This window comes from Rhinopithecus roxellana, chromosome 21 (assembly GCF_007565055.1).
Source record: "Rhinopithecus roxellana isolate Shanxi Qingling chromosome 21, ASM756505v1, whole genome shotgun sequence".
Lineage (NCBI taxonomy): Eukaryota > Metazoa > Chordata > Mammalia > Primates > Cercopithecidae > Rhinopithecus > Rhinopithecus roxellana.
Window position 1 is genome coordinate 9,046,383 of NC_044569.1, and position 24,366 is coordinate 9,070,748.

The window sequence follows — 24,366 nt, forward strand, 5'->3', positions numbered from 1 at the left end:
TGAGATGTATGGTTCATGTAAGTGCTTTCTGTAAATGACAAAAAAAGATCAAAAATATTATTGAAAGATATCTTTTGATGCAAATAAATATAGTTATTCCAAAGGTATCTTAGAGTTTTTAAAAGATAAAGATATCTTAGAGTTATTCTAAAGGTATCATAGAGTTTTAAGCACAACTATGTTAAAATGTGCGGATAAGCACCATGAGGTTTTTGGTAGTGCCAGCAATGTTCTGGTTTTCCGTATGGATGCTAGTAACGGGTGTGTAAAGCTCAGGTAAATTTATTTTGCTGTACACTTGTGGAGTATACTTTCTAGATGTATATTTCAAAAATAGGTTCAAAAATATATACCTCTTTACTAGCTGTATTATAAACAACTTGAGAGAGAGCAACTAGGGGTATGAAGGGAGGCATTTCATTACAAACACTTTCTTGGCATTGCTTGAATTTACTATGTTCAAGGATATGTTCAAGTAGTCATTTTAGTTTTTAAATTATATTTCGAAGAGAAATACATATATGTTAATAGTAGTAGATGCTAGATGGCTTTCTTTTCTACATTTTTGAAAAATTTAACATAATGCTTGAACCTTAAGTAATCTACCTAGGTATGCAAAATTATTACTTCATGAGTTTTAAAATACTGAATATATTAATACGATACTCCAGATACATAATTATTGGATGAGGCTATTAAAAATGCTCTTTTCTTTTCCAATTACATAGCTGTGTGAGGCTGTATTTTCTTGATATACTTCAACCATTACAACATATCACAAAAGACTGAATTTTTCAGAGTGTAGAGGGGTCCTGAGATTCCAAAAAAAATGTTTGAGAACAGTTGCATTAGAAGAACAGATGGCAGGAGACTAGCCATAGTAGCTAGATCGCTATGGCAAAATGTGCTGGCAGTTACCCAGAAAAGCTGATGGGATTCACAGCATCTGATCAAATAGACCTCATTGTGAGAGGGGTTCGAGAGTAGACAGAAGTTTTCATTGCTGGCACTTAGTTTCCTCAGCATGAATACAGGGAGTAAATCAGTCTCCAGAGGGTGTGTGTAGTTTTTTAAAAGAACCAAATCAACAGTATAATTGTCTTTTTCTGAAAGCAGAACAACTATTATTTTGAAACTACAGATTACAAAAGAAAGAAACAATTTGGCTGATGATATTAGAAGACACAGTGAAGCCAAGAGGACACCGCTGAGACAAATAGTGACTGAAACTGAAAAATGAGAGCACGGCATGGTCTAGGGCAGCTTTCCTTAATCTTTGAAAACCTGGGCTCTGTTTTGATCAACATAAAAATCTCACTACCATCTGTCCTCTCTCAAATTGTCATATTTATACGCTGCCTCTAAATGAACACTCAATGTGTAAAGCCAACCGTAGTTCAGCTGAGGCAATTTCATAAAGAGCCACAAAAATGCAGTCTAAGTATGCAGTTCTCAGGCAATCTGGCTGAATCCAAAGAGAAAATCTAAGTTCATGGACTACAGCTTTGTCCTCAGTCCCAGTTACCTTTCTGGAGATCATGAAAAATCAGTAGTTGTAAATAACTATTTATTAAAACCAACATCATCACTAGCTCAAGAGTAATAGTTATGCTACGGATGAAAGCTACTGTGCATATGACGTGATTTTAGGATGATAATCACCTTCACCTTCATCTTCACAAGAAGCTGAATAATGTATAACATCAAGAAGCCGTGTAACATAATGGATCACGGAGCATGGACCCTTGAAGCAAGACTGCGTGGCTGGAACCCTGACTTTCCTCCATACTAGTTATTTGACCTTAGGAGGTCACTAAGTTCTGGCCACAGTTTCCTCATGTGTGGAACAGATGAGGGAAAATTACACTCACACACTCTTTAGGTTCGTTGTTAGGACTGAATGAAGTAATACATGGAGAGTGCTTGCCACATACAAGATGCTATAAAAGCATTAGCTATTATTAAGTTTCACAAAATATTCCATGACTGACTAGATCAAATCCAATTTAGACGCTGCTACCCTGACATTTTAAAGAATTAAAAATGGTTTTACTAGACAAAATTCTCTAATGAGTCACACAGTATACAGGGCAGTATACAGGGAATGCCTGATGTTAAGAAATCAGGATCTTTTTTTCTCTTCAGGAGACCTTTAATCAAAGAAGCATCAAGTTTAAAAGACTACAATTAATTTACTCCACAGTACAGTCTCATCTGAGTTTCTCATTAAAAACAAAGTAATACCATGTTCACGGGTAGGAAGAATCAATATTCAAGCTTCATCAATTCTCTACAAATTGATCTATAGATTCAATGCACTTCTAATAAAAATACTAAGAAGTTTCTTTTTTCAAACAAGTCTCTTTATTCTACGATAGGATACAGGGATAGATATACTTCTTTTATATAGAATTGTCCATTATAGTTTTTTCCTCTGGGATCTATTTTTTAAAAACATTTTAACTTTTATTTTAGGTTCAGGAGTACTTGTGCAGGTTATATAGGTCAACTTGTTTGGTGTACAGATTATTTCATCACCTGGATACTAAGCATAGTACCCAATCGTTTTTTTCCAAACCTCTCCCTCCTCCCCACCCCCACCCTCAAGTAGGCCTCAGTGTCTGTTGTTCCCCTCTTTCTGTCCATGTGTTCTCATTATTTAGCTCCCACTTATAAATGAGACCATGGGGTCTTTGGTTTTGTTTCTGCGATACTTTGCTACGGTAATGGTAATGGCTTCCAGTTCCATCCATGTTTCTGCAAAGGACAAGATCTCATTCTTTTTTCTGGCTGCATAGTATTCCATGGTGTGTATGTACCATTTTCTTCATCCAGTCTACCATGGATGGGGGATTTAGGTTGATTCCATGTCTTTGCTATTGTGAATAGTGCTGAAATGAACATACGTGTCTTTAAGGTAGAATGATTTATATTTCTTTGGGTATATACCGAGTAGTGGGACTGCTAGGTCAAATGGTAGTTCTATTTTTAGTTCTTTGAGGAATCTGCTTTCCACAATGGTTGCACTAATTTACACGCCCACCAGCAGTATATAAGTGTTCCCTTTTCTCCGCAACTTCGCCAACATCTGCTATTTTTTGACTTTTTAATATAATAGTCACTCTGGCGTGAGATAGTATCTCGTTGTGGTTTTGATTTGCATTTATCTAATGATTAGTGATACTGAGCATTTTTTCATTTCCCAGGCTCAAGTGATCCTTCAGCCTCCGCCTCCCTAATAGGTAGGAATACAGGTGTGAGCCACAATGCCCAGCATTTTTTTTCTTTTTTTTTTTTTTTGTATTTTTTTGTAGAGATGGGGTTTTGTGAAGTTGCCCAGGCTGGTCTCAAACTCCTAAACTCTGTGATCCACCCATTTGATACACCCATCTCGGCCTCCCACGGTGCTGGGATTACAGGCGTGAGCCACTACACCTGGCTAGTATGACCATTTAAATGATATCGATTCTTCCTATCCAAGAGCATAGAACGTTCTTCCATTTGTTTTTGTCATCTCTGATTTCTTTGACAAGTGTTTTGTAATTCTCATTGTAGAGATCTTTTATCTCACTGGTTAAGTGTGTTCCTAGGTATTTTATTCTTTTTGTGACAACTGTGAATGGGATGGAGTTCCTGATTTGGCTCTCAGCGTGGGTGCTGGTTAGTGTACAAAAACGCTACTGATTTTTGTACATTGATTTTGTACCCTGAAACTTTGCTGAAGCTATTTATCAGTTCAAGGAGCTTTTGGGCAGAGATTATGGGGTTTTCTAGATATAGAATCGTGTTGTCTGCAAACAGGGATAGTTTGACTTTCTCTCTTCCTATTTGGATACCTTTTATTCCTTTCTCTTGCCTCACTGCTCTGGCCAGGACTTCCAATACTATATTGAATAGGAGTGGTGAGAGAGGGCACCCTTGTCTTGTTTTTGTGTATTCTGGGTAACAGTCCTTTTTTAGATACAACTTTTGTAAATATTTTCTCCCAGTCTGTGGCTGAACTTTTCATTTTCTTTACAGTGTCTTTTGCAGAGTAGAAATTTTTAATTTTAATGAAGTTTGGCTTATCAGTTCTTTCTTTCATGTTATATCTAAAAAGTCACTGCCAGGCTCATGCCTGTAATCCCAGCACTTTGGGAGGCCAAGGCGGGTGGATCACTTGAGCTTAAGAGTTCAAGACTAGCCTGGGCAACATGGCAAAACCCCATCTCTACAAAAAGTACAAAAATTAGCCAGGCATGGTGGCACTTGCCTGTAGTCCTAGCTGTTTGGGAGGCTGAGGTGGAAGATGGCTTGAGCCTGGTAGGTCAAAGCTACAGTGAGCTGAGATCATGCCATTGCACTCCAGCCTGGGCAACAGAGTGGAGACCCTGTCTCAAACAAAACCCCACAAATTAAAAGTCACTGCCAAATCCAAGCTCATTTAGATTTTCTCTTACGTTATCTTCTAGGAGTTTCACAGTATTGTGTTTACATTTATTTAGGTCTGTGATCTACTTTAATTTTTGTGAAACAGATTTGTATATAGATTCATATTTTGCATGTGGATGGCCAGTTGTTCCAACACCATTTGTTAAAAAGACAAATTCTTTAGGCCGGGCACGGTGGCTCATGCCTGTAATCCCAGCACTTTGGAAGGCTGAGGCGGGTGGATCACTTGAGGTCAGGAGTTCGAGAGCAGCCTGGCCAACATAGTGAAACCCTGTCTCTATTAAAAATACAAAAATTAGCCGGGCGTGGTGGCACACGCTGGTAATCCCAGCTACTCTGGAGGCTGAGGCAGGAGAATTGCTTGAACCCAGGAGGTGGAGGCTGCAGTGAACCGAGGTCGCACCAGCCTGGGCAACAGAGCAACACTCTGTTTCAAAAAAAAAAGAAAAAAAAACCAGACTATCTTTGCTCCATTGTATTACCTTTGCTCCTTTGTCAAGATCATTTGACTACAGTCATCCCTTGATAGATCTGTGGGGGATTGGATCCAGGACCCCCCAGGAAACACGAAAATCCATAGATGCCCAAGTCTGTTATATAAAGTGGTGTAGTATTTGCATATAACCTACCTACGCACAGCCTCATGAATACTTGAAATAATCTCTAGATCACTTATGATACATAATACAGTGTAAACATACTGTTAGGTAATATGTAAATAGTTGTTATACTTTATTGCTAAAGGAATGATGATAAGAAAAAAATTCCGTACATGTTCAGTACAGACATAACCATCATAGGCCTAATACATTTTTTTTTTTCTTTTTGGAGACAGGGTCTTGCTCTGTTGCCCAGACTGGAATGCAGTGGCATAATCTCAGCTCACTGAAACCTCCACCTCCTAGGCTCAAGCAATCCTCCCACCTTAGCCTCCCGAGTAGCTGGGACTACAGATGTGTGCCACCTTGCCTGGCTAATTCTTTTATTTTTTGAAGAGATGGGGTTTCGTCATGTTACCTAGGCTGTTCACAAACTTCTGGGCTCAAGCAATCCACCCTCCTCGGCCTCTCAAAGGGGTGAGATAATAGGCATAAGCCACCATGTCAAGCCCTAACTACATTTTTGGTCTGCAGTTGGCTAAATCCAAGAATACAAAACCCAAAGATATAAAGGGCCAGCCATAAATTTATGTGGGTCAGTTTCTGGGCCATTATGTTCCTTTCATCTATTTGTCTATTTTTTTTTGCCATTACCACAGTCTTGATTACTGTAGCTTTATAGTAAGTCTTAAAGCCAGTAGTATCAGTCCTACAACTTTCTTCTCTCCTTCAATATTGCGTTGGCTATTCTGTGTCTTTTGCCTTTCCATATAAACTGTAGAATCTATTTGTCAATATCCATAAGATAAATTGCTAGGATTTTTATTGCGACTGCACTAAACCTATAGACGAAGGCCGGGTGCAGTGGCTCATGCCTGTAATCCCAGCACTTCGGGAGGCTGAGGTGGGGGATCATTTGAGGTCAGGAGTTCGAAGCCTGCCTGGCCAACATGGTGAAACCCTGTCTCCAATAAAAATACAAAAAAATTAGCTGAGCATGATGGCAGGTGCCTGTAATCCCAGATACTTGGGAGGCTGTGGCAGGAGAATTGCTTGAACCCGGGAGGCAGAGGTTGCAGTGAGCCGAGATCGTGACACTTTACTCCAGCTTGGGTGAAAGAGTGAGACTCCGTCTAAGAAAAAAAAAAAAATCTATAGATGAAGGTGGGAAGAACTGACATTTTGACAGTATTGAATTTTCCTATCCATGAACATAGAACATCCCCCATTTATTTAATTCTTTGATTTCATTCATTGTAGTTTTCTTCATACAGATCTCGTGCATATTTTGTTAGATTTATACCTAAGTATTTGGGGGTGCTAATATAAATAATATTGTGTTTTCAATTTCAAATTCTACTGTTCATTGCTGGTATGTAGAACAGCAATTGCTTTTTATATATTAACCTTATATATCATGCAACTTTAATTGCTTATTCATTTCAGGAGTATTTTTGGTCAGTTCTTTCAGATTTTCTACATAGACAATCAGGTCATCTTCAAACAAAGATAGTTTTATTTCTTCCTTCCTAGTCTGTACACCTTTTATTTCCTTTCCTTGTATTACTGCATTAGCTAGGACTTCCAGTATGATGGTGAAAAGCAGTGATAAGAGGGGACATCCTTGCCTTGTTCCTGACTATAGTGGGAAAGCTTCCAGTTTCTTACCATTAAGTTTGATGTTAGCTGTAAGTTTCTTGAAGATATTCTTTACCAAGTTGAGAAAGTTTCCCTCTAGTCCTAGTTTGCTGAGAGTTTTTTTTAAATTTTTTATCATGAATGGGTGTTGGATTTTATTAAATGCTTTTTCTGCATCTATTGATATAATCATGTGATTTTTTTTTTCTTTTTTAACTTGTTGATGTGATAGATTACATTGCTTGATTTTTTTTTTTTTTTTTTTTTGAGACGGAGTTTCGCTCTGTCACCCAGGCTAGAGTGCAGTGGCACAATCTTGGCTCACTGCAACCTCTGCCTCCCGGATTCACGCCATTCTCCTGCCTCAGCCTCCCGAGTAGCTGGGACTACAGGCGCCTGCCACCATGCCCGGCCAATTTTTTGTATTTTTAGTAGAGACGGGGTTTCACCGTGTTAGCCAGAATGGTCTCGATCTCCCAACCTCGTGATCCGCCCACCTTGGCCTCCCAAAGTGCTGGGATTACAGGCGTGAGCCACCACACCCGGCCCACATTGCTTGATTTTTTAATGTTGAACCAGCATGGCATACTTGGGATATATCCCACTTGCTCACAGTGTAAATTTATTTTTATACTTTGCTGTATTTGATTTGCTAATATTTTGTTGAGAATTTGCCTCTGTGTTCATGAGAGGTATTGCTCTGTAGTTTTCTTGTAATATCTTTGTCTAATTTGGGTATTAGGACAATGCTAACCTTACAGAATGAGTTGGGAAGAATTCTCTCTGCTTCTGTCTTCTGAAAGAGACTGTAGAGTCTTAGTATTTTTTCCTTAAATGTTTGGTAGAATTTACTAGTAAACCCATTGGGCCTGGTACTTTCTATTTTAGAAGGTTATTTGCAATTGATTCAATTTATTTTATTTTATTTATTTATTTTTTTTTGAGACGGAGTCTCGCTCTGTCGCCCAGGCTGGAGTGCAGTGGCCGGATCTCAGCTCACTGCAAGCTCCGCCTCCTGGGTTCACGCCATTCTCCTGCCTCACCTCCCGAGTAGCTGGGATTACAGGCGCCCGCCACCTCGCCCGGCTAGTTTTTTATATTTTTTAGTAGAGACGGGGTTTCACCGTGTTAGCCAGGATGGTCTCGATCTCCTGACCTCGTGATCCGCCCGTCTCGGCCTCCTAAAGTGCTGGGATTACAGGGTTGAGCCACCGCGCCTGGCCTGATTCACTTTATTTAAAAAATATAGGTTTGAAGTCTTGTGTGACTTTCTTCTTGTGTGAGTTTTGGCAGATTGTGTCCTTCGAGGAATTGGTGCATTTCGCCTAGGTTATCAAATCTGTGGGCAGAGTTTTCATAGTATTCTTTTATTGTCCTTTTTAATGTCCATAGGATCTATAGGGATGTTCTCCCGTTCATTTCTGCTATTAGTAATTTGTGTCCTCTCTTTTTCTTAACCTAGTTAGAAGATTATTGATTTTATCGAACTGTTTCAAAAAACCAGCTTTTGGTTTGGTTGATTTTCTCTATTGAGTTCCTATTTTCAATTTCATTGATTTCTACTCTAATTTTTATTACTTCTTTTCTTCTGTTTACTTTCGATTGAGTTTGCTTTTTCTTTTTCTAGTTTTCTAAAGTTGAAGTTTAGATTATTTTTAGATCTTTTGTCTTTTCTAATAACATTCCAATGTTATAAAGTCCCCTTAAGCACTGCTTTAACTGCATTCCACAAATTTTGATGTTTTCATTTTTTATTTAGTACAAAAGGTTTAAATTTCCTTGAGATTTCTTCTTTCATCCCTGTGTTCAGAAGTGTGTTGCTTAATCTTCACATATTTTGGGATTTTCCAATTATCTTTCTGTTATTGATTTTTTATTTAATTCCATTGTAGTCTGAGAGCAGACATGGTAGGATTTCTACTCTTCTAAATTTGCTAAGATGTGTTTTATGGTTCAGAATGTGATCTATCTTGGTGAATGTTTCACATAAGCTTGAGAAAAAGCTTACATGCTTGAGTATTCTGTTGTTATGGGATGAAACAGTCAATAGATATCCACTGTATTCAGCTGATTAATGGTGTTTTTTAGTTCAAACATGTCCCTATGGATTCTCTGCCTCCTGGGTTGAGGGGGGTTGAAGTCTTCAACTATAAGAGTGGATTTCTGCTGCAGTTCTGTTAGTTTTTGCCTCACATAATTTTGTTTTTGTTTTGTTTTGAGATAGAGTCTCACTCTGTTACTCAGGTTGGACAGTACAGTGGCACAATCTCAGCTCACTGCAGCCTCTGCCTCTCAGGCTCAAGTAATTCTCATGTCTCAGCCTCCCAAGTAGCTGGGATTATAGGCATGCACCACTATGCCCAGCTAATTTTTGTATGTTTGTGTGTTTTTTTTTGTAGAGACAGGGTTTCACCATGTTGACCAGGCTGGTCTTGAACTCCTGCCCCCAAGTGATCCACCTGCCTCAGCCTCCCAAAGTGCTGGGATCACAAGCATGAGCCACTGCACCTGGCCCTGCCTTACACAGTTTAATGCTCTGTTGTTAGGTGCATACACATTAAAGATTGTTATTTCTTTTTGGAGAATTGACCCCTTTATCACTATGTAATGTCCCCCTTTATCTCTGATAACTTTCCTTGCTGTGAAGTCTTCTCTGTCAGAAATTAATATAGCTGTTCTCACTTAACATTTGATTAGTGTTAGCATGGTATATCTTTCTCCATCCATTCACTTTTAATCTGTATGTCTGTATATTTAAAGTGGGTTTCTTGTAGATAACATACAGTAGGGTCTTATTTTTTGATCCACTCTAATAATCTCTTTTAATGGCCGCATTTAGACCACTGATATTCAAAATGATTACTAATACAACTGGATTAATATCTACCATATTTGTTACTATCTTCTATTTGTTGCTCTTGTCTTTTGTTCCTATTTTTGTCTTCTACTCTTTTCCTGCCTTTTTGGTTTTAATTGAGCATTTTATTTGATTCCATTTTCTCTTCTTTTTTAAGCTTCTACTTTTTTTAGTGGTTGTCCTGGAGTTTGCAATATACATTTACAATAAATCAAGTTCACATTTGAATGAGACTATATCACTTCATGGGTAGTGTGAGTACCTTATAATGACAAAATAATCCTAATTCCTCCCCCCGTCCATGTATCATTGTTTGCATTCATTTCACTTATAATAAGCAAACATAAGCACATATTATATATGTATATATAATATATATACAGTAGCTGCCCCTTATCTGCAGTTTTTCCAGTTTCAGTTATCTGTGGTTGACTATCATCTGAAAATATTGTAAGATATTTTGAGAGACAGGGAGCGAGAGACAGGGACCACATTCACATAACTTTTATTACTGTATTATTATCATAAATTGTTCTTATTCTTAGTTATTGTTAATCTCTTACTATGCCTAATTTAGAAATTAAACTGTTTCATAGGAATGTATGTATAGGAAAAAGTATAGTATTTATAGGGTTTGGTACTATCTGTGGTTTCAGGAATTCATTGTGGGCCCTGGAATGTATCTCCCACAGATAAGCGGGGAACTACTGTATATAATGTATATACATACATAGGCACACATCATTAAATACAGTGTTGCTATTATTTTGAACAAGCTGTCATCTGTTAGATCAATTAAGAATAAAAACATTGGCCAGGTGTGATGGCTCATGCCTGTAATTCCAGTACTTTGGGAGGCCAAGACGGGCGGATCACGAGGTCAGGAGATCGAGACCATCCTGGCTAACATGGTGAAACCCCGTCTCTACTAAAAATATACAAAAAACTAGCCGGGTGAGGTGGCAGGCGCCTGTAGTCCCAGCTACTCGGGAGGCTGAGGCAGGAGACTGGCGTAAACCTGGGAGGCGGAGCTTGCAGTGAGCTGAGATCCGGACACTGCACTCCAGCCTGGGCGACAGAGCGAGACTCTGTCTCAAAAAAAAAAAAAAAAAAAAAAAAAAAAATACAAAAAATTAGCCGAGTGTGGTGGTGTGTGCCTGTAATCCCAGTTACTCAGAACACTGAGGCAGGAGAATCGGGTGAACCCGGGAGGTGGAGGTTGCAGTGAGCCCAGATTGTGCCATTGCACTCCAGCCCGGGTGACAGTGGGAGACTCTGTCTCAAGAAAAAAAAAAAAAAGAATACAAATGTTTCACTTTATCTTCACTTATTCTTGGTGTGTTCATTGCTACTGGGGTAGGATTTCTTTTTAAACTGTCTTCTAAAAAGGCAGATAATATATAGGAAATATACTACAAGCAACCTCAAAGTTCTTTTTAGGATAAAGAAGGCAAACTATGTATATAAGTGATTTATAGGTTGGGCGCAGTGGCTCACACCTGTAATCCCAGCACTTTGGGAGGCCAAGGTGGAGCAGATCACGAGGTCAGGAGTTTGAGACCAGCTTGGCCAACATGGTGAAACCCTGTCTCTACTAAAAATACAAAAATTAGCCAGGCACAGTGGCATGCGCCTGTAGTCCTAGCTACTCGGGAGGCTGAGGCAGGGGAATGGTTTGAACCCAGGAGGCAGAGGTTGCAGTGAGCTGATATTATGCCATTGCACTCCAGCCTGGGCGACAGGGCAAGACTCCATCTCAAAAAAAAAAAAAAAAAAAAAGTGATTTCTAAAATCCTTTAAATCAATGCAGTTTCCTTGTTTTGGCTGAGACTCACATTTGAGGTCATATGCAAATACTAAAAACCAAAAATTCACTTCTAAATATTCATAATGCAACCCCAAACCTCCTTTTGTGGCAACTTAAGGGACTTTTATAAGTAATTTTTTTTTTTTTTTTTTTTGAGACGGAGTCTCGCTCTGTCGCCCAGGCTGGATTGCAGTGGCCGGATCTCAGCTCACTGCAAGCTCCGCCTCCCGGGTTCACGCCATTCTCCTGCCTCAGCCTCCCGAGTAGCTGGGACTACAGGCGCCCGCCACCTCGCCCGGCTAGTTTTTTGTATTTTTAAGTAGAGACGGGGTTTCACCGTATTAGCCAGGATGGTCTCGATCTCCTGACCTCGTGATCCGCCCGCCTCAGCCTCCCAAAGTGCTGGGATTACAGGCTTGAGCCACCGCGCCCGGCCTATAAGTAATTTTAAAGTATAGGGTCAATCTGTCATTTCCAAAAGTGAAGGAAGTTAGATCAGTCTAATAGGCCCAACGGGTATCACACGAAAGGGAATTTTTTTTTAAGTTTAATCTGGAGCAAAGGTACTGCTATTCAATATCTCAGGGAAACACCTCAGAGTTAAGTTATTATTCCATTTTGGCTACTTAGAGAAAAATCCCCTTAACTTAAAAAATGAAAAATTACCTAACACAGCTTTTCTGGGGGGGAAAAGGTTATTGAAATTGTTCCTGAATATTATGCTATGGCTCATATTTTATACAACTCACAAGTTTTGATGGGCTCAGAGCAGGAAAGGATACTTAAATGAATGTCCTTGAAGAAAATTCACTCTAAGGAAGAAGCTACTATTACTAGTAGAAAACATCTGTGGCTGGACTTAATTTTGGAATTAGGTCCTGTGCTATTTGACCCAATGGATAAATTACACTCAGTTTTGGTTTTTATCAGTTTTCTGAATCAGTGCATCAGCTTTAAAAGTAAACTCTCAATAGGCCTAAATGACTCTAGTCTTTGGTGTCTTTAAGTACTTATCGGGTAACAATTGCAAACATCTAGACCAAACAAACATCTTTGGCAAAATAAAACCCTACAAAAAAAGCACATAAAGCATTTTCCTTTGGCATACAAATTCTAGGATATGTATTCAGCGAAATTCAACACTGACAATGGTTGAATTTGGGAGGGGACTGGAAAGTGATCATGATGTATCTAAAACTAGATAGAGGTTAAATTAAAGCTCCACGACATTGGTCTGGACAATGATTTTTTTTCTTTTTTTTTTTTGGAGATGGTGTCTTGCTCTGTTGCCAGGCTAGAGTGCAGTGGCATGATCTCGGCTCACTGCAACCTCCACCTCCCGGGTTCAAGCAATTCTCCTGCCTCAGCCTCCCAAATAGCTGGGACCACAGGCGCATGCCACCACACTCGGCTAATTTTTGTATTTTTAGTAGAGACGGGGTTTCACCATGTTGGCCAGGATGGTCTCGATCTCTTGACCTCATGATCCGCCCACCTCAGCCTCCCAAAGTGCTAGGATTACAGATGTGAGCCACTGCACCTGGCTGGACAATGATTTTTTTGGACATGAATCCAAAAGCACAGGGAACAAAAGCAAAAATAGACAAATGGAATTACATCAAAGTAAAAAGCTTCTGCACAGTCAAGGAAACAATCAATAGAATGAAGAGACAATCTACAGAATGGGAAAAAATATTTGCAAACCACACATTTGATAAGTGGTTAATATCAAAAATATGTAACGAACTCAGAGGGCTGGGCATGGTGGCTCATGCCTGTAATCCCAGTGCTTTGGGAGGCTGAGGTGGGAAGATCACTTGAGGCCAGGAGCTTGAGATGAGCCTGGCAGCATAGTGAGATCCCATTGCTACAAAAATTAAAAAGTAAGCTGGGTATGGTGGTGCACACACTCCAGCCTGTGCAATGGAACAAGACCCTGTCTCAAAGCAAAAAAAGGAACTCAAACAGCCCAGGCTGGAATGCAATGGCACTATCTTGGCTGACTGCAAACTCGGCCTCCTGGGTTCAAGTGATTCTTGTGCCTCAGGCTCCTGAGTAGCTGAGATTACAAGCGTGCGCCACCACGCTCAGCTAATTATTACTATTATTTTTTTTGAGACCGAGTCTTGCTCTTGCTGCCCAGGCTGGAGTGCAGTGGCATGATCTCGGCTCACTGCAACTTTCACCTCCTGGGCTCAAGCGATTCTCCTGCCTCAGTCTCCCGAGTAGCTGGGACTACAGGCATGTGATACCATGCCCAGCTAATTTTTGCACTTTTAGTAGAGATGGAGTTATACCATGTTCACCAGGCTGGTCTCAAACTCCTGACCTCAGGTGATCTGCCCTCCTCGGCCTCCCAAAGTGCTGGGATTACAGGCGTGAGCCATCGTGCCCGGCCAATTTTTGTATTTTTAATAGAGATGGAGTTTCACTATGTTGGCCAGCCTGATCTTGAACTCCTGACCTCAAGTGATCCACTTGCCTCAGCCTCCCAAAGTGTTGGAATTACAGACGTGAGCCACTGCGCCCAGCCCAAAGCAATACAAATTAAAACCACAATAATGGCCAGGTGCGATGGCCCACGCCTGTAATCCCAGCACTTTGGGAGGCCAAGGCGGGTCAGGAGTTCAAGACCAACCTGGCCAAGATGGTGAAACCCTATCTCTACTAAAAATACAAAAAAATTAGCCAGGCGTGGTGGCAGGCACCTGTAATCTCAGCTACTTGGGAGGCTGAGGCAGAGAATTGCTTGAATACGGGAGGTGGAGGTTGCAGTGAGCCAAAATCATGCCACTGCACTCCAGCCTGGGCAACAGAGTGAGGATCCATCTCAAAAACAAAACAACACCACAATAAGATATTACCTCATATCTTTTAGAAGGGCCACTATAAAAAAGATGAAAGGCAACAAGTGTTGGAGAGGGCATGGAGAAAGGGGAATCCTTGCACACTGTTGGTGGGAATGTAAATTAGTACAACCATTATGGAGAACAGTATGGAAGTTCCTTAAAAAATTAAAAATAGAACTAGCTCAGTACATCACAGAGATATTTGCATTCCCATGTGCCCTGCAGCATTATTCACAATAGTCAAGATAGAGATCAACCTAATTGTCCAAAAATGGATAAGGAAAATGTGGTATATATGCACAATGTGGTATATTTTATATATACAATATAAAATACAATTCTGCTTATATACAATGGAATACTACTCAGCCTTGAAAAAAGAAGGAAATCCTGTCAGTGGTCCCCAGCCTTTTTGGCAACAGGACTGGTTTCAGGATAAAATTGTTCCACCTTAGATCATCAGGCATTAGATTCTCATAAGGAGCATGCAACCGAGACCCCTTGCATGTGCAGTTCACAATAGGGTTCAAGCTCCTGTGAGAATCCAATGCAGCCACGGACCTGACAGGAGACAGAGCTCAGGCGGTGATGCTCGCTTGCCTGGTGTTCACCTCCCGCTATGTGGCCCAATTCCTAAGAGGTGGTGGACTGCTACCGGTCCATGGCTCAGGGGTTGGGGGCCCCAATTTACAACAACATGGATGAACCTAGAGGGTATTATGTTAAGTAAAATAAGCCAGACACAGAAAGGCAAATACCGCATGATTTCACTTATATGTGGAATCTAAAAAAGTTGAACTCATAAGCAGCAAGCAGAATGGTTACCAGGAGCTGAGGAAAAGGGGAGGTGTCCATCAAAGAATGCAAAATTTCAGTTAGATAGAAAGAATAAATTCAAGAGATCTATTGTACAACATGGTGACTATAGCTAATAACAATGTATTGTATTCTTGAAAATTGCTGACTGGGCACAGTGGCTCACACCTGTAATCCCAGCACTTTTGAGAAGCCAAGGTGGGAGGACTGCTTGAGCCCAGGAGTTCAAGACCAATCTGGATAACACATTGAGACCCCCTCTCTACAAAAAATTTTAAAATTAGCCAGGCGAGGTAGCATAGTCCCAGCTACTCGGGAGGCTGCGGTGGGAAGAACACTTGAGCTCAGGAGGTTGAGGCTACAGTGAGCTGTGACAGCATCACTGCACTCCAGCCTGGGTGACAGAGACCCTATCTCAAGAAAAAACAAAAAAGAAAATTGCTAAGAGGTAGATTTTAAGTGTTCTCACCATACACAGAAAAGGTGAGGTAATGTATGCTCAATAGCTCTATGTAGCCGTTCCACAACGTATACATATTTCAAAACAACCTGTTGCACTGGGTAAATATATACAATTTTTACTTGTCAATTAAAATTAATAATAGTAAATGTTGTATCTAAATAATTTGCATAGCTTTTCTTAAAACAAAAATAGAAAATTTGAACTCCTAGCACCTATTTATTCCTTAATATTGGAAAAGTAACATGTGTTAGAGTGAAGCAAGACAGAAATCCATTCTATGCAGGAACCAACGGATCTACCTGGATCTCACCTGAGATACGAGAGAGTCATAACGAAAAGCCTGGATGTTCCAAAAGGAAGATGCCAAGACCCATCAAGGTTAGTACTGGAACTGTAGTGCTGCGTTCAAAGTCAGAGTTCAAAGAATTTGCCTAACAAAGAGCAGGATTAAAGAAAAAACATTTGATCCACTAGGTGGTACAGCCTGTCCCAGGGTTGCGTTCCCAGTGCAGAGCTGTCTGATCTTGTTTTCCTGGGTTTTGCAGGCACTGTGCCCATTGCCTGACACCACCCACCTTTTCTGGTTCTTTCCTTGTACCCCTTTCTTCCATTCACCAGAGCGACATCTAGGATCGATGAGCTGGTGTGGCAAAACGAGCCAAGTTGTGGTTGCTAAGCAGGTTTTCAGCAGGCTTCCCAGCCTTGGTCTTGGAGCTTATGATGCTTCCAATTTATTAAGTACACTAAATGATCTTGGTACTACAAAGAATCTGCTATTTCCAGATCAACATTATACAAACAGTGCACTACTGTATTATAGTGTTCCACGACATGCTAAACAGGCGGTTCAAGATGAAAAAGTTCATGCTTGCCATGTTTTAATTCATTGGCACAAGTTATTAATTTTTTCTTTTAATTGTTTTGAAAGAGGGTCTTGATCTGTAAAGGCTGGAGTGCAGGGGTGCAATTATAGCTCACTACAGCCTCAAACTCCTGGGCTCAAGTGATCCTCCTGTCTCAGCCCTCCAAGTAGCTAGGACTACAAGCGTGCATTACTATGCCCAGTGAATTTTTTGTTTTTTATTTTGTAGAGAGAGAGTCTCCCTATGTTGCCCAGGCTGATCTTGAACTCCTGGGCTCATGCAATCCTCCCACCTAGGTCTCCCAAAGTGCTGGGATTACAGGTGTAAGCCTCTGCGCCTGGCCTAGTTTTTTTCTTTTTCTTTCTTTCTTTTTATCTTTTTCTCTTTTTTTTTGAGATAAAGTCTCACTCTGCCACCTAGGCTGGAGTGCAGTGGCTCAGACATGGCTCAGTACAGCCTCAATTTCCTGGCCTCAAGCGATTCTCCTGCCATAGCCCCTGCTCCTGCCCAAGTAGCTGGGACTACAGGCACATGCCACACATGCCCAGCTAAATTTTATATTTTTTGTAGAGATGGGGTTTTGCCATATTGCCCAGGTTGGTCTCAAACTCAAGGGATCCATCTGCCTTGGCCTCCCAGAGTGCTGGGATTATAGGTATGAGTCACTGCACCCAGGCAATTTTTTTTTTTTATAATTTAACCATAGAATTCAACATTTATTTATTTATTTAAAAAAAATTTTTAGAGATAGGGTCTTACTCTGTTGCCTAGGCTGGAGTGCTGTGGTGAAATGAGAGCTCACTGCAGCCTTGACCTCCTGGGCTTAAGTAATTCTCCTGCCTTAACCTCCCAAGTAGCTGGAACCATATGTGCATGCCACCACACCCAACTAATTAAATTTTATTGTGTGTAAAGATGGGGTCTCCTTATGTTGCCTAGGCTGGTCTCGAACTCCTGGGCTCAAGTGATCCTCCTGCTGTGGCCTCCCAAAGTGCTGGAATCACAGGCATGAGCCATCATGATCAGGCAGAATCCAATTTTTAATGCACATTAAACATGAATTGAAGTTATAATGTCTTAATGGCATTAAAAAATCTATTATTAAATCATTCATCATTTCATGTTTTTCTAAAATGTATTTTAAGCTACTATGTAGTAATGTAGGATTCCATTTACATTATACAGAAAAATTCCAGCTAATAACTGCAGAAGTAATGATAAAAATAGAAAATCATTGTTCTACAACTTTTTTTTCTTTTCTCTTCTTTTCTTTTTTTTTTTTTTTTTTGAGACAGAGTCTCGCTCTGTTGCCCAGACTAGAGTGCAGTGGTATAATCTCAGCTCACTGCAACTTCTGCCTCCTGGGTTTAAGCAATTCTCCTGCGTCAGCCTCCCTAGTAGCTGGGATTACAGATGCCCACCACCACACCTGGCTAAGTTTTGCAGTTTTAGTAGCGACGGGGTTTTGCCATGTTGGCTAGGCCGGTCTCGAACTCCTGACTTAAGGTGATCTCCCCAACTTGGCCTCCCAAAGTGCTGGGATTACAGGCATGAACCACCACGCCTGGCTGTTTTACAACTTCTAATGAAGTAGCTGACTTAGGCAATGGTCATCAAGGAAGGGTGAAATCACCAGGTGAAAGGCTGATGAGGCCCTTTATCACAAAGGGATCAGACTTTCACCATCAGAACTCATGGGATCAATTTTAGCATTACTAAAAGCAGGACGTCTGGATATTGTTTGCCTTTGTGTACACTATACCACTGTTCCCTCCTCCCCAAAACTGAGCCTCAATCTAATCAAGCCTTTATATCTAACTTCCAGCCTACAGGAAATAGAGAAGACCAATTAACATGTTAAATAACCAAAAGAAGCAATCAGCCAAATCCAGAATGTGGTTTATTTTGAAGAAACCAATCATGACTGACTAGTTTCTTCAAAAAGCCAGTGGAATATTAAAGGATGGGAGAAACTGTTTTAGAATAAAAGAAACTTAAGAAATCTAACAACCAAATACAGTGAGTAATCTTTTTTGGATCTTGATTTGAGAAAAACAACTGTCAAAAACATTTAGTCTTCCGTGAAATCTAAGTATGATCTGAGTGGTATAAGACAATATTAAAGAAGTACTGTTAAATGACTAGGTGCGGTGGCTCACGCATGTAATCCCAGCACTTTGGGAGGCTGAAGAGGGCAGATCACTTGAGGTCAGGAGTTCTAGAACAGCCTGGCCAACATGGTGAAATCTCGTCTGTACAAAACATACAAAAAATTATCTGGGTATGGTGGCGTTTGTCTGTAGTCCCAGCTCCCTGGGAGGCTAAGGCAGGAGAATCACTTGAACCCAGGAAGCGGAGGTTGCAGTGAGCCGAGAACGCGCCAGTGCACTCCAGCCTGGGTGAAAGAGCAAACCTCTGCCTCAAAAATACAGACAAAAATAAAATAAAGATGTGCTGTTAATTACATTACAGTAATGACATTGTGTTATGTAAGCATACTCTTTTTTTGAGATGTATAACTAAAGTACATCAGGGGTAATAGTGAAATGATTTACTTTATAATACCCAAGCAAAACAAAAGGATTGTTGGGGAAAATAGACACATACCAACAGATGAATGGATGAAACAAGTCTGGCAATGTATTCATGACTGTTGAAGCAGGCAGGACATACAGCAGATCACTGTACTCTCTATTTTTGTGTACATTTGGAAAAGTAAAAACAGCAAAACAAGGAAAAAGGGCTTGTGGGTGGAGATCTAGAATCCAAAACCCACAGGATTTGAGGAATATGTGGGGCAGCAACGATGAAAATGAACCATGGTAGTTATTCTTACCTTAAGAAACAGCCAGAAAAGGGAAGCTCTTATACAAGGGGAGCCACAGGAGAAAGCTTCCGAGAGAAAGTATGTGCTGAAGTCCACAGAATGAGAGAGGAAAGGAAGGCTGCATTCTAATTTGGGTTCTCTCAGAGGTCTGTGCCCCACCCACGACACGTATGGGGACTATTTCAACTTAGGAAGGAGGAGCAGCCGCAGGTTTGCAAAGGACATTAAGAGAGCCTAATTTGGAAGAGAGCTGCCTATAAGGAGGAGGATTGCTATATAAATGGAACTGGAATATCTCAATTTTATCCTAGAAAGTGGCAAGATTAACTTAACTTAAAATGGAAGATAAAGTTACATTATGAACTTACTCAAAGTTTAAAACTGGACATCCAACCCTTAAAGGTAAATAAGCTTTTTTTTTTTTTTTTTTTTTTTTTAAGTGAGAACTAGCCTGGAAGCATATCAGTTGCTTCTAAAATTGTAGAGATATAAGCATGTATAATTATTCTTTCTCAGTGGAAAAAAATGCAGAACTATCTTCCTAAAACATGATGCTGAACAGCACTATCATCATGGTGTGATGGTTAAGACACACACATATATAACACACACACTCACACACACTCGCACACTCTCACACATAGTGATGGTTAAGACACACACATATATAACACACATACACTCACATTCACACTCGCACACTCACACATAGTGATGGTTAAGACACACACATATGTAACACACATACACTCACATTCACACACTCGCACAAACACTCTCACACATACACGTACACATTATTTTAGGCAATGCTATCAATAAAAGTTCATTTGTGTATTTTGGCATCCACGTTTAAATTAAATTCTTATGTGTGAGGCTGGGCACATTGGCTCACGCCTGTGATCCCAGCACTTTAGGAGGCTGAGGCGGGTGGATCACTTGAGCCCACGAGTTCGAGACCAGCCTGGGCAACATGGAGAAACCCTGGCACCACCAAAACTACAAAAATCAGCTGGGTGTTGTGGTTCATGCCTGCAGTCCCACCTACTTGGGAGGCTGAGGCAGGAGGACTGCTTGAGCCCAGAAGGTTGAGCCTGCAGTGAGCCATGATCACGCCACTGCACTCCAGCCTAGGCAACATAGCAAGACCCTGTCTCAAAAAAAAAATCTTATGTGTGTATATCAGAGATTAAGATGGCTATTTTCGCCGGGCGCGGTGGCTCAAGCCTGTAATCCCAGCACTTTGGGAGGCCGAGACGGGCGGATCACGAGGTCAGGAGTTCGAGACCATCCTGGCAAACACGGGGAAACCTCGTCTCTACTAAAAAATACAAAAACTAGCCGGGCGAGGTGGTGGCGCCTGTAGTCCCAGCTACTTGGGAGGCTGAGGCAGGAGAATGGCGTAAACCCGGGAGGCGGAGCTTGCAGTGAGCTGAGATCCGGCCACTGCACTCCAGCCTGGGCGACAGAGCGAGACTCCGTCTCAAAAAAAAAAAAAAAAAAAAAAAAAAAAAAAAAAAAAAAAAAAAAAAATAAGATGGCTATTTTCTCTTTTTTACTTTCATTGTACATATTAAATTAATATACAGTTAATGCCCTAAAATAATTCAAAGCTAGCTGTTAGAGATACCAAGATGAATATAAGAGGACAGAGGAAAAGATACTTGTGCCCCCATTCTCTCAGAATTCACTACAAAACACTAAAGAAAAACAAGAAATGGAAACACTAACTCTATGTGTGGAGAAGCTAAGAGCTAAAGGTGCCTGACTGAGCAGAGTCTCCACACAGGCCACGTGCCCCACGGAACCCTGAGGAGACTCAGGAGCTGGAGGTGCCAGTGTGGCAGAGGCAAGCCTATTCTGTGGGGTAGTTAAACCTTCAGGTCCCGGTCTCTTCTTCCACAACTGTAGGAAAGGAGAGAGTTATTCTTTAGAGAAATTAAGCCAAAGAAGCCCTGGACTGGGAATGCCAAAAATGGCAAAGGGTAGAGATGAGTATGGGAAAAAAACAAGGAAAGTAAATAAAAGTATGCTCACTGTTCACTGTGACCTCACCCCTCAGGTTCCCAGAACATTTGCAGCCTGGCATACTGCCCCTTACCCCAGCCTCAACCCCAGCAGGAAACCGGGAAATCTTTCTCTAGAAAAAATGCGCAACCCTAAAGGGAAAGATCTATAGACATGAAATAAGAGGGCTCGGTGAAAAAGGCAGTTCATCCTCCAACCACCTTTTAGTGAGGCAAACTAGATTCCATGCCCTGTCCATGGATTAGGTACTCCCAGTCCGCTTTGGAGTACCTAAATTGTACAAAGCAATAGACAGCCAAGGGTCACCAGACACCTGAGAAAATGGAAACCATGCAAGGCGTAGAAGGAAAAAACTCAACAGCAACCACAAAACTGTGTAATTAAGAATTCCAGAAAGATAAGAAAAACATATTACATAAAAAACAAGAACAGTATGTTCCTTCAAAAAGGACAATCAGAGAAAGGCTCTTGGAAATTAAAAAAGGAAGTAAAAATTAAAAAAATTAATACAAGGGTGAAAAGGTTAGGAAATCTCTCAAGAAGCACACCCAAAATACAGGAAGACAGATAATGGGATAACTCATTTAATTAATTAGTGCTTACCTTATTATGCATCAAATGAGTATATATTACTAATTCATTAGAGTGATTATTAAGGTAAATACTGATTTCACTAGAAGGAGTGATAAAATCACATTAGGAAGATTAAGAGATAACAGAACTAAATGCGTGTCTACCATAAGAGGAAGTCAACTGATAGTTTCTAACATCAAAGAATCAAGAGAGTAGTATAGAGTTATTACTCAGAATTATGGAAGAAGTGCAACGCTGAAAAGTTGTAAGTGGTAGTCTCTGGGCATAGGACCAAACGCTTGGAAAGAAGTGAGATGGGATTGTTTTAGTACTATGTGCCTTAAAAACTATATGCATATAGCCTATTTTGATAAAGGATAATGTAAAAAAGATCAATATGACTATATTCCTGTTCTTAAGGAGTTTATACTGTTGAAAAAAACATGCAAAACAACGATAGGAGCATGCAATAAATGGTCTCTCAGAAGCACAGAGGATCCTCTATCTCAGGCAAACAAGGAAGGTTTCCAAGCAAAGGGGATACTTGAACTGGGGTTTTAAACGTTGAAAATGAGTTAACTGGTTAGAGAAGGGCTGACAGGTGTTGCTTCCGACACATGTAAGTTTTCTTTCTAACACACAAATCATAGCATTCTATAAACATAATTTTGAACCTGGCTTTTTCTACTTAACACATCTTGGGAATGTTTCTTCTTATAAAACCTACTTCTTATTAAAAACAAAACAAAATGCTGCTGCTTACAAAAAATTCAACAGTAGAAAAACTTTCAAAATAAAAAGTTAAAAATTCTGCCTTGGCCCCCCACTCCTACTTCCCAAGGATAAGCACTTTAAAATACATGTATAGGTAAATACTATTGAACACAATTGAATGTAAAAATACAAAGTTCTGTATGTTTACTATATCTCTCACACATACTTGTTTATACATATAAACTACATTTATATTCCTTAAAGTCTCTTAAAGTCAAGGATTCTGTGATAAGAAATATTAAGAAGTCTCCCTTGTATCAACTTACCGACACAGTCACAGCACTCGTCCCAAAGGGCCCCAAGACACAGCATGCACTCCTTACAGCAGGAGCAATTGCCTTCGCCCGGCCGGCACTGGCAGAGCTCCTAGAAACAAGACAGATGTTAAACTTCAAATTCCAAATAACTATATAGAAAACGGTTACTTTTTAAGCAAAAAACCCTGCCATATTTGCATTTACAGTAATGTATTCTTGACATAATTTTTTATTCAACATTATTAACTATTCATCAGAACATAAATATCTACAATGTTACACAGATTTTTTTGGACTCATTCAGTGAACGTACTTTGAATGCTTTAACCTTATTTTGAAATAAGGAAAATATTTTATTTTATAACCCATTACTTGACTACCCACACCACCCTAACGAATAATTCAGTACAAGAACAAAACATGCTTCTCAGCTATTATATTCATTGCCCCAATTTAAACAAATAGCCAACTTGTAGGGTTTCTCAATATGTAAAATGTGAGTAAAAGAAATTTGGAAATTCTATTTTTATTGTTCCATGATACAGAAAACAGTGTGCTCGGTATGGTAGATTATTTACAAAGAAGGTGGCAATTATTTCCCTCTCTAGAATTATTTCCCTCTTTAGGTCTCCCCTCTTTGCAACGCAGCTTCGCAGTTCCTCTGATCAAGGGACAGGGTCAATGTCTAGACCTCTTGAATTTAGGTGATCCTGAGATTCACTCTGGTCAACAAGAGTTTGGTGGATATGACAGTATGTCACTTCTGAGTTCAGGCCTCAAGAAGCCTTGAGCGCATCCACTGTTTCTCTTAGGACTTTGCCCAGCTGCCATGTGAAGCCAGGACATAGCCATGTGGACAAGTCAGTCCACCTGGGCCATCCTAGATCAGCCAGCTTCCAATACACCAGCAGTTGCCAACAGACACAGGAATAAGGCCAGAAAACCAGCTAGCTGATCCAGGCTCAAATTGTCAACCCACAGAAACAAGAGCTAAATAAATGGCTATTGTTTTAACCCACTAAACTTTAGGGTGGTTTGTCACTCCACAAGAGCTAAGATAGCTTGCTCTGTACATGAAGTTCTAAAGCAATTCCTTTAGTGCTTGCCCCTGCCCCCCCCTTGCCATCAGACTGCCACTCCTGAATAAACCCAACTGAAATGGAAATTCTGTAGCCACCACTGATTACTTGCTTTCCCTGGTTTAAGACACCATATATATTTATAAGAAAAACATTAATATTTTATTATTTTGGTAGAAATAACTTATGACAAAACTGATTTTACTCGCAGGCTTAGAAGGAATTTCACAGCTCAACAAAACCATCCTTCCATCTAACACCTGAATCGCTTCTATAATGTTCCATCAACATATGGCCATTGCAGCCCACAGCTGACAAGGAACTTAATAATCCAAAATAGCCTGTCCCAATCTTATAAAGTTTTAAGTGTTTTGTTTTGTTGAACTGAAGCCTGATTCCCGGAAGCCAGGTCCTTAAGACCCCCTCCTCCAAATATAATTTATCTTCAACAAAGCCATTCTAATTTTTCATGGCACCCGCCCTGGACAGTTTAGAATGTCTGCCC

General features: G+C 40.3%; 1 protein-coding gene across 4 annotated transcripts in view; it reads right to left on the bottom strand.

Annotated features, from left to right (window-relative positions):
* TWSG1 (twisted gastrulation BMP signaling modulator 1) overlaps positions 1-24,366 on the bottom strand; it is a 117,346-nt gene that overhangs the window by 68,579 nt on the left and 24,401 nt on the right. For all 4 annotated transcript variants that reach the window (XR_004055715.1, XR_004055714.1, XM_030926124.1 and 1 more), the window contains exon 3: positions 22,792-22,891. Coding sequence is in view for 2 of the 4 variants with exons in the window: in XM_030926124.1 (XP_030781984.1) it covers positions 22,792-22,891 (100 nt within the window). In the remaining 2 variants the exon portion in view is untranslated. The remainder of the gene's footprint in view (positions 1-22,791; positions 22,892-24,366) is intronic.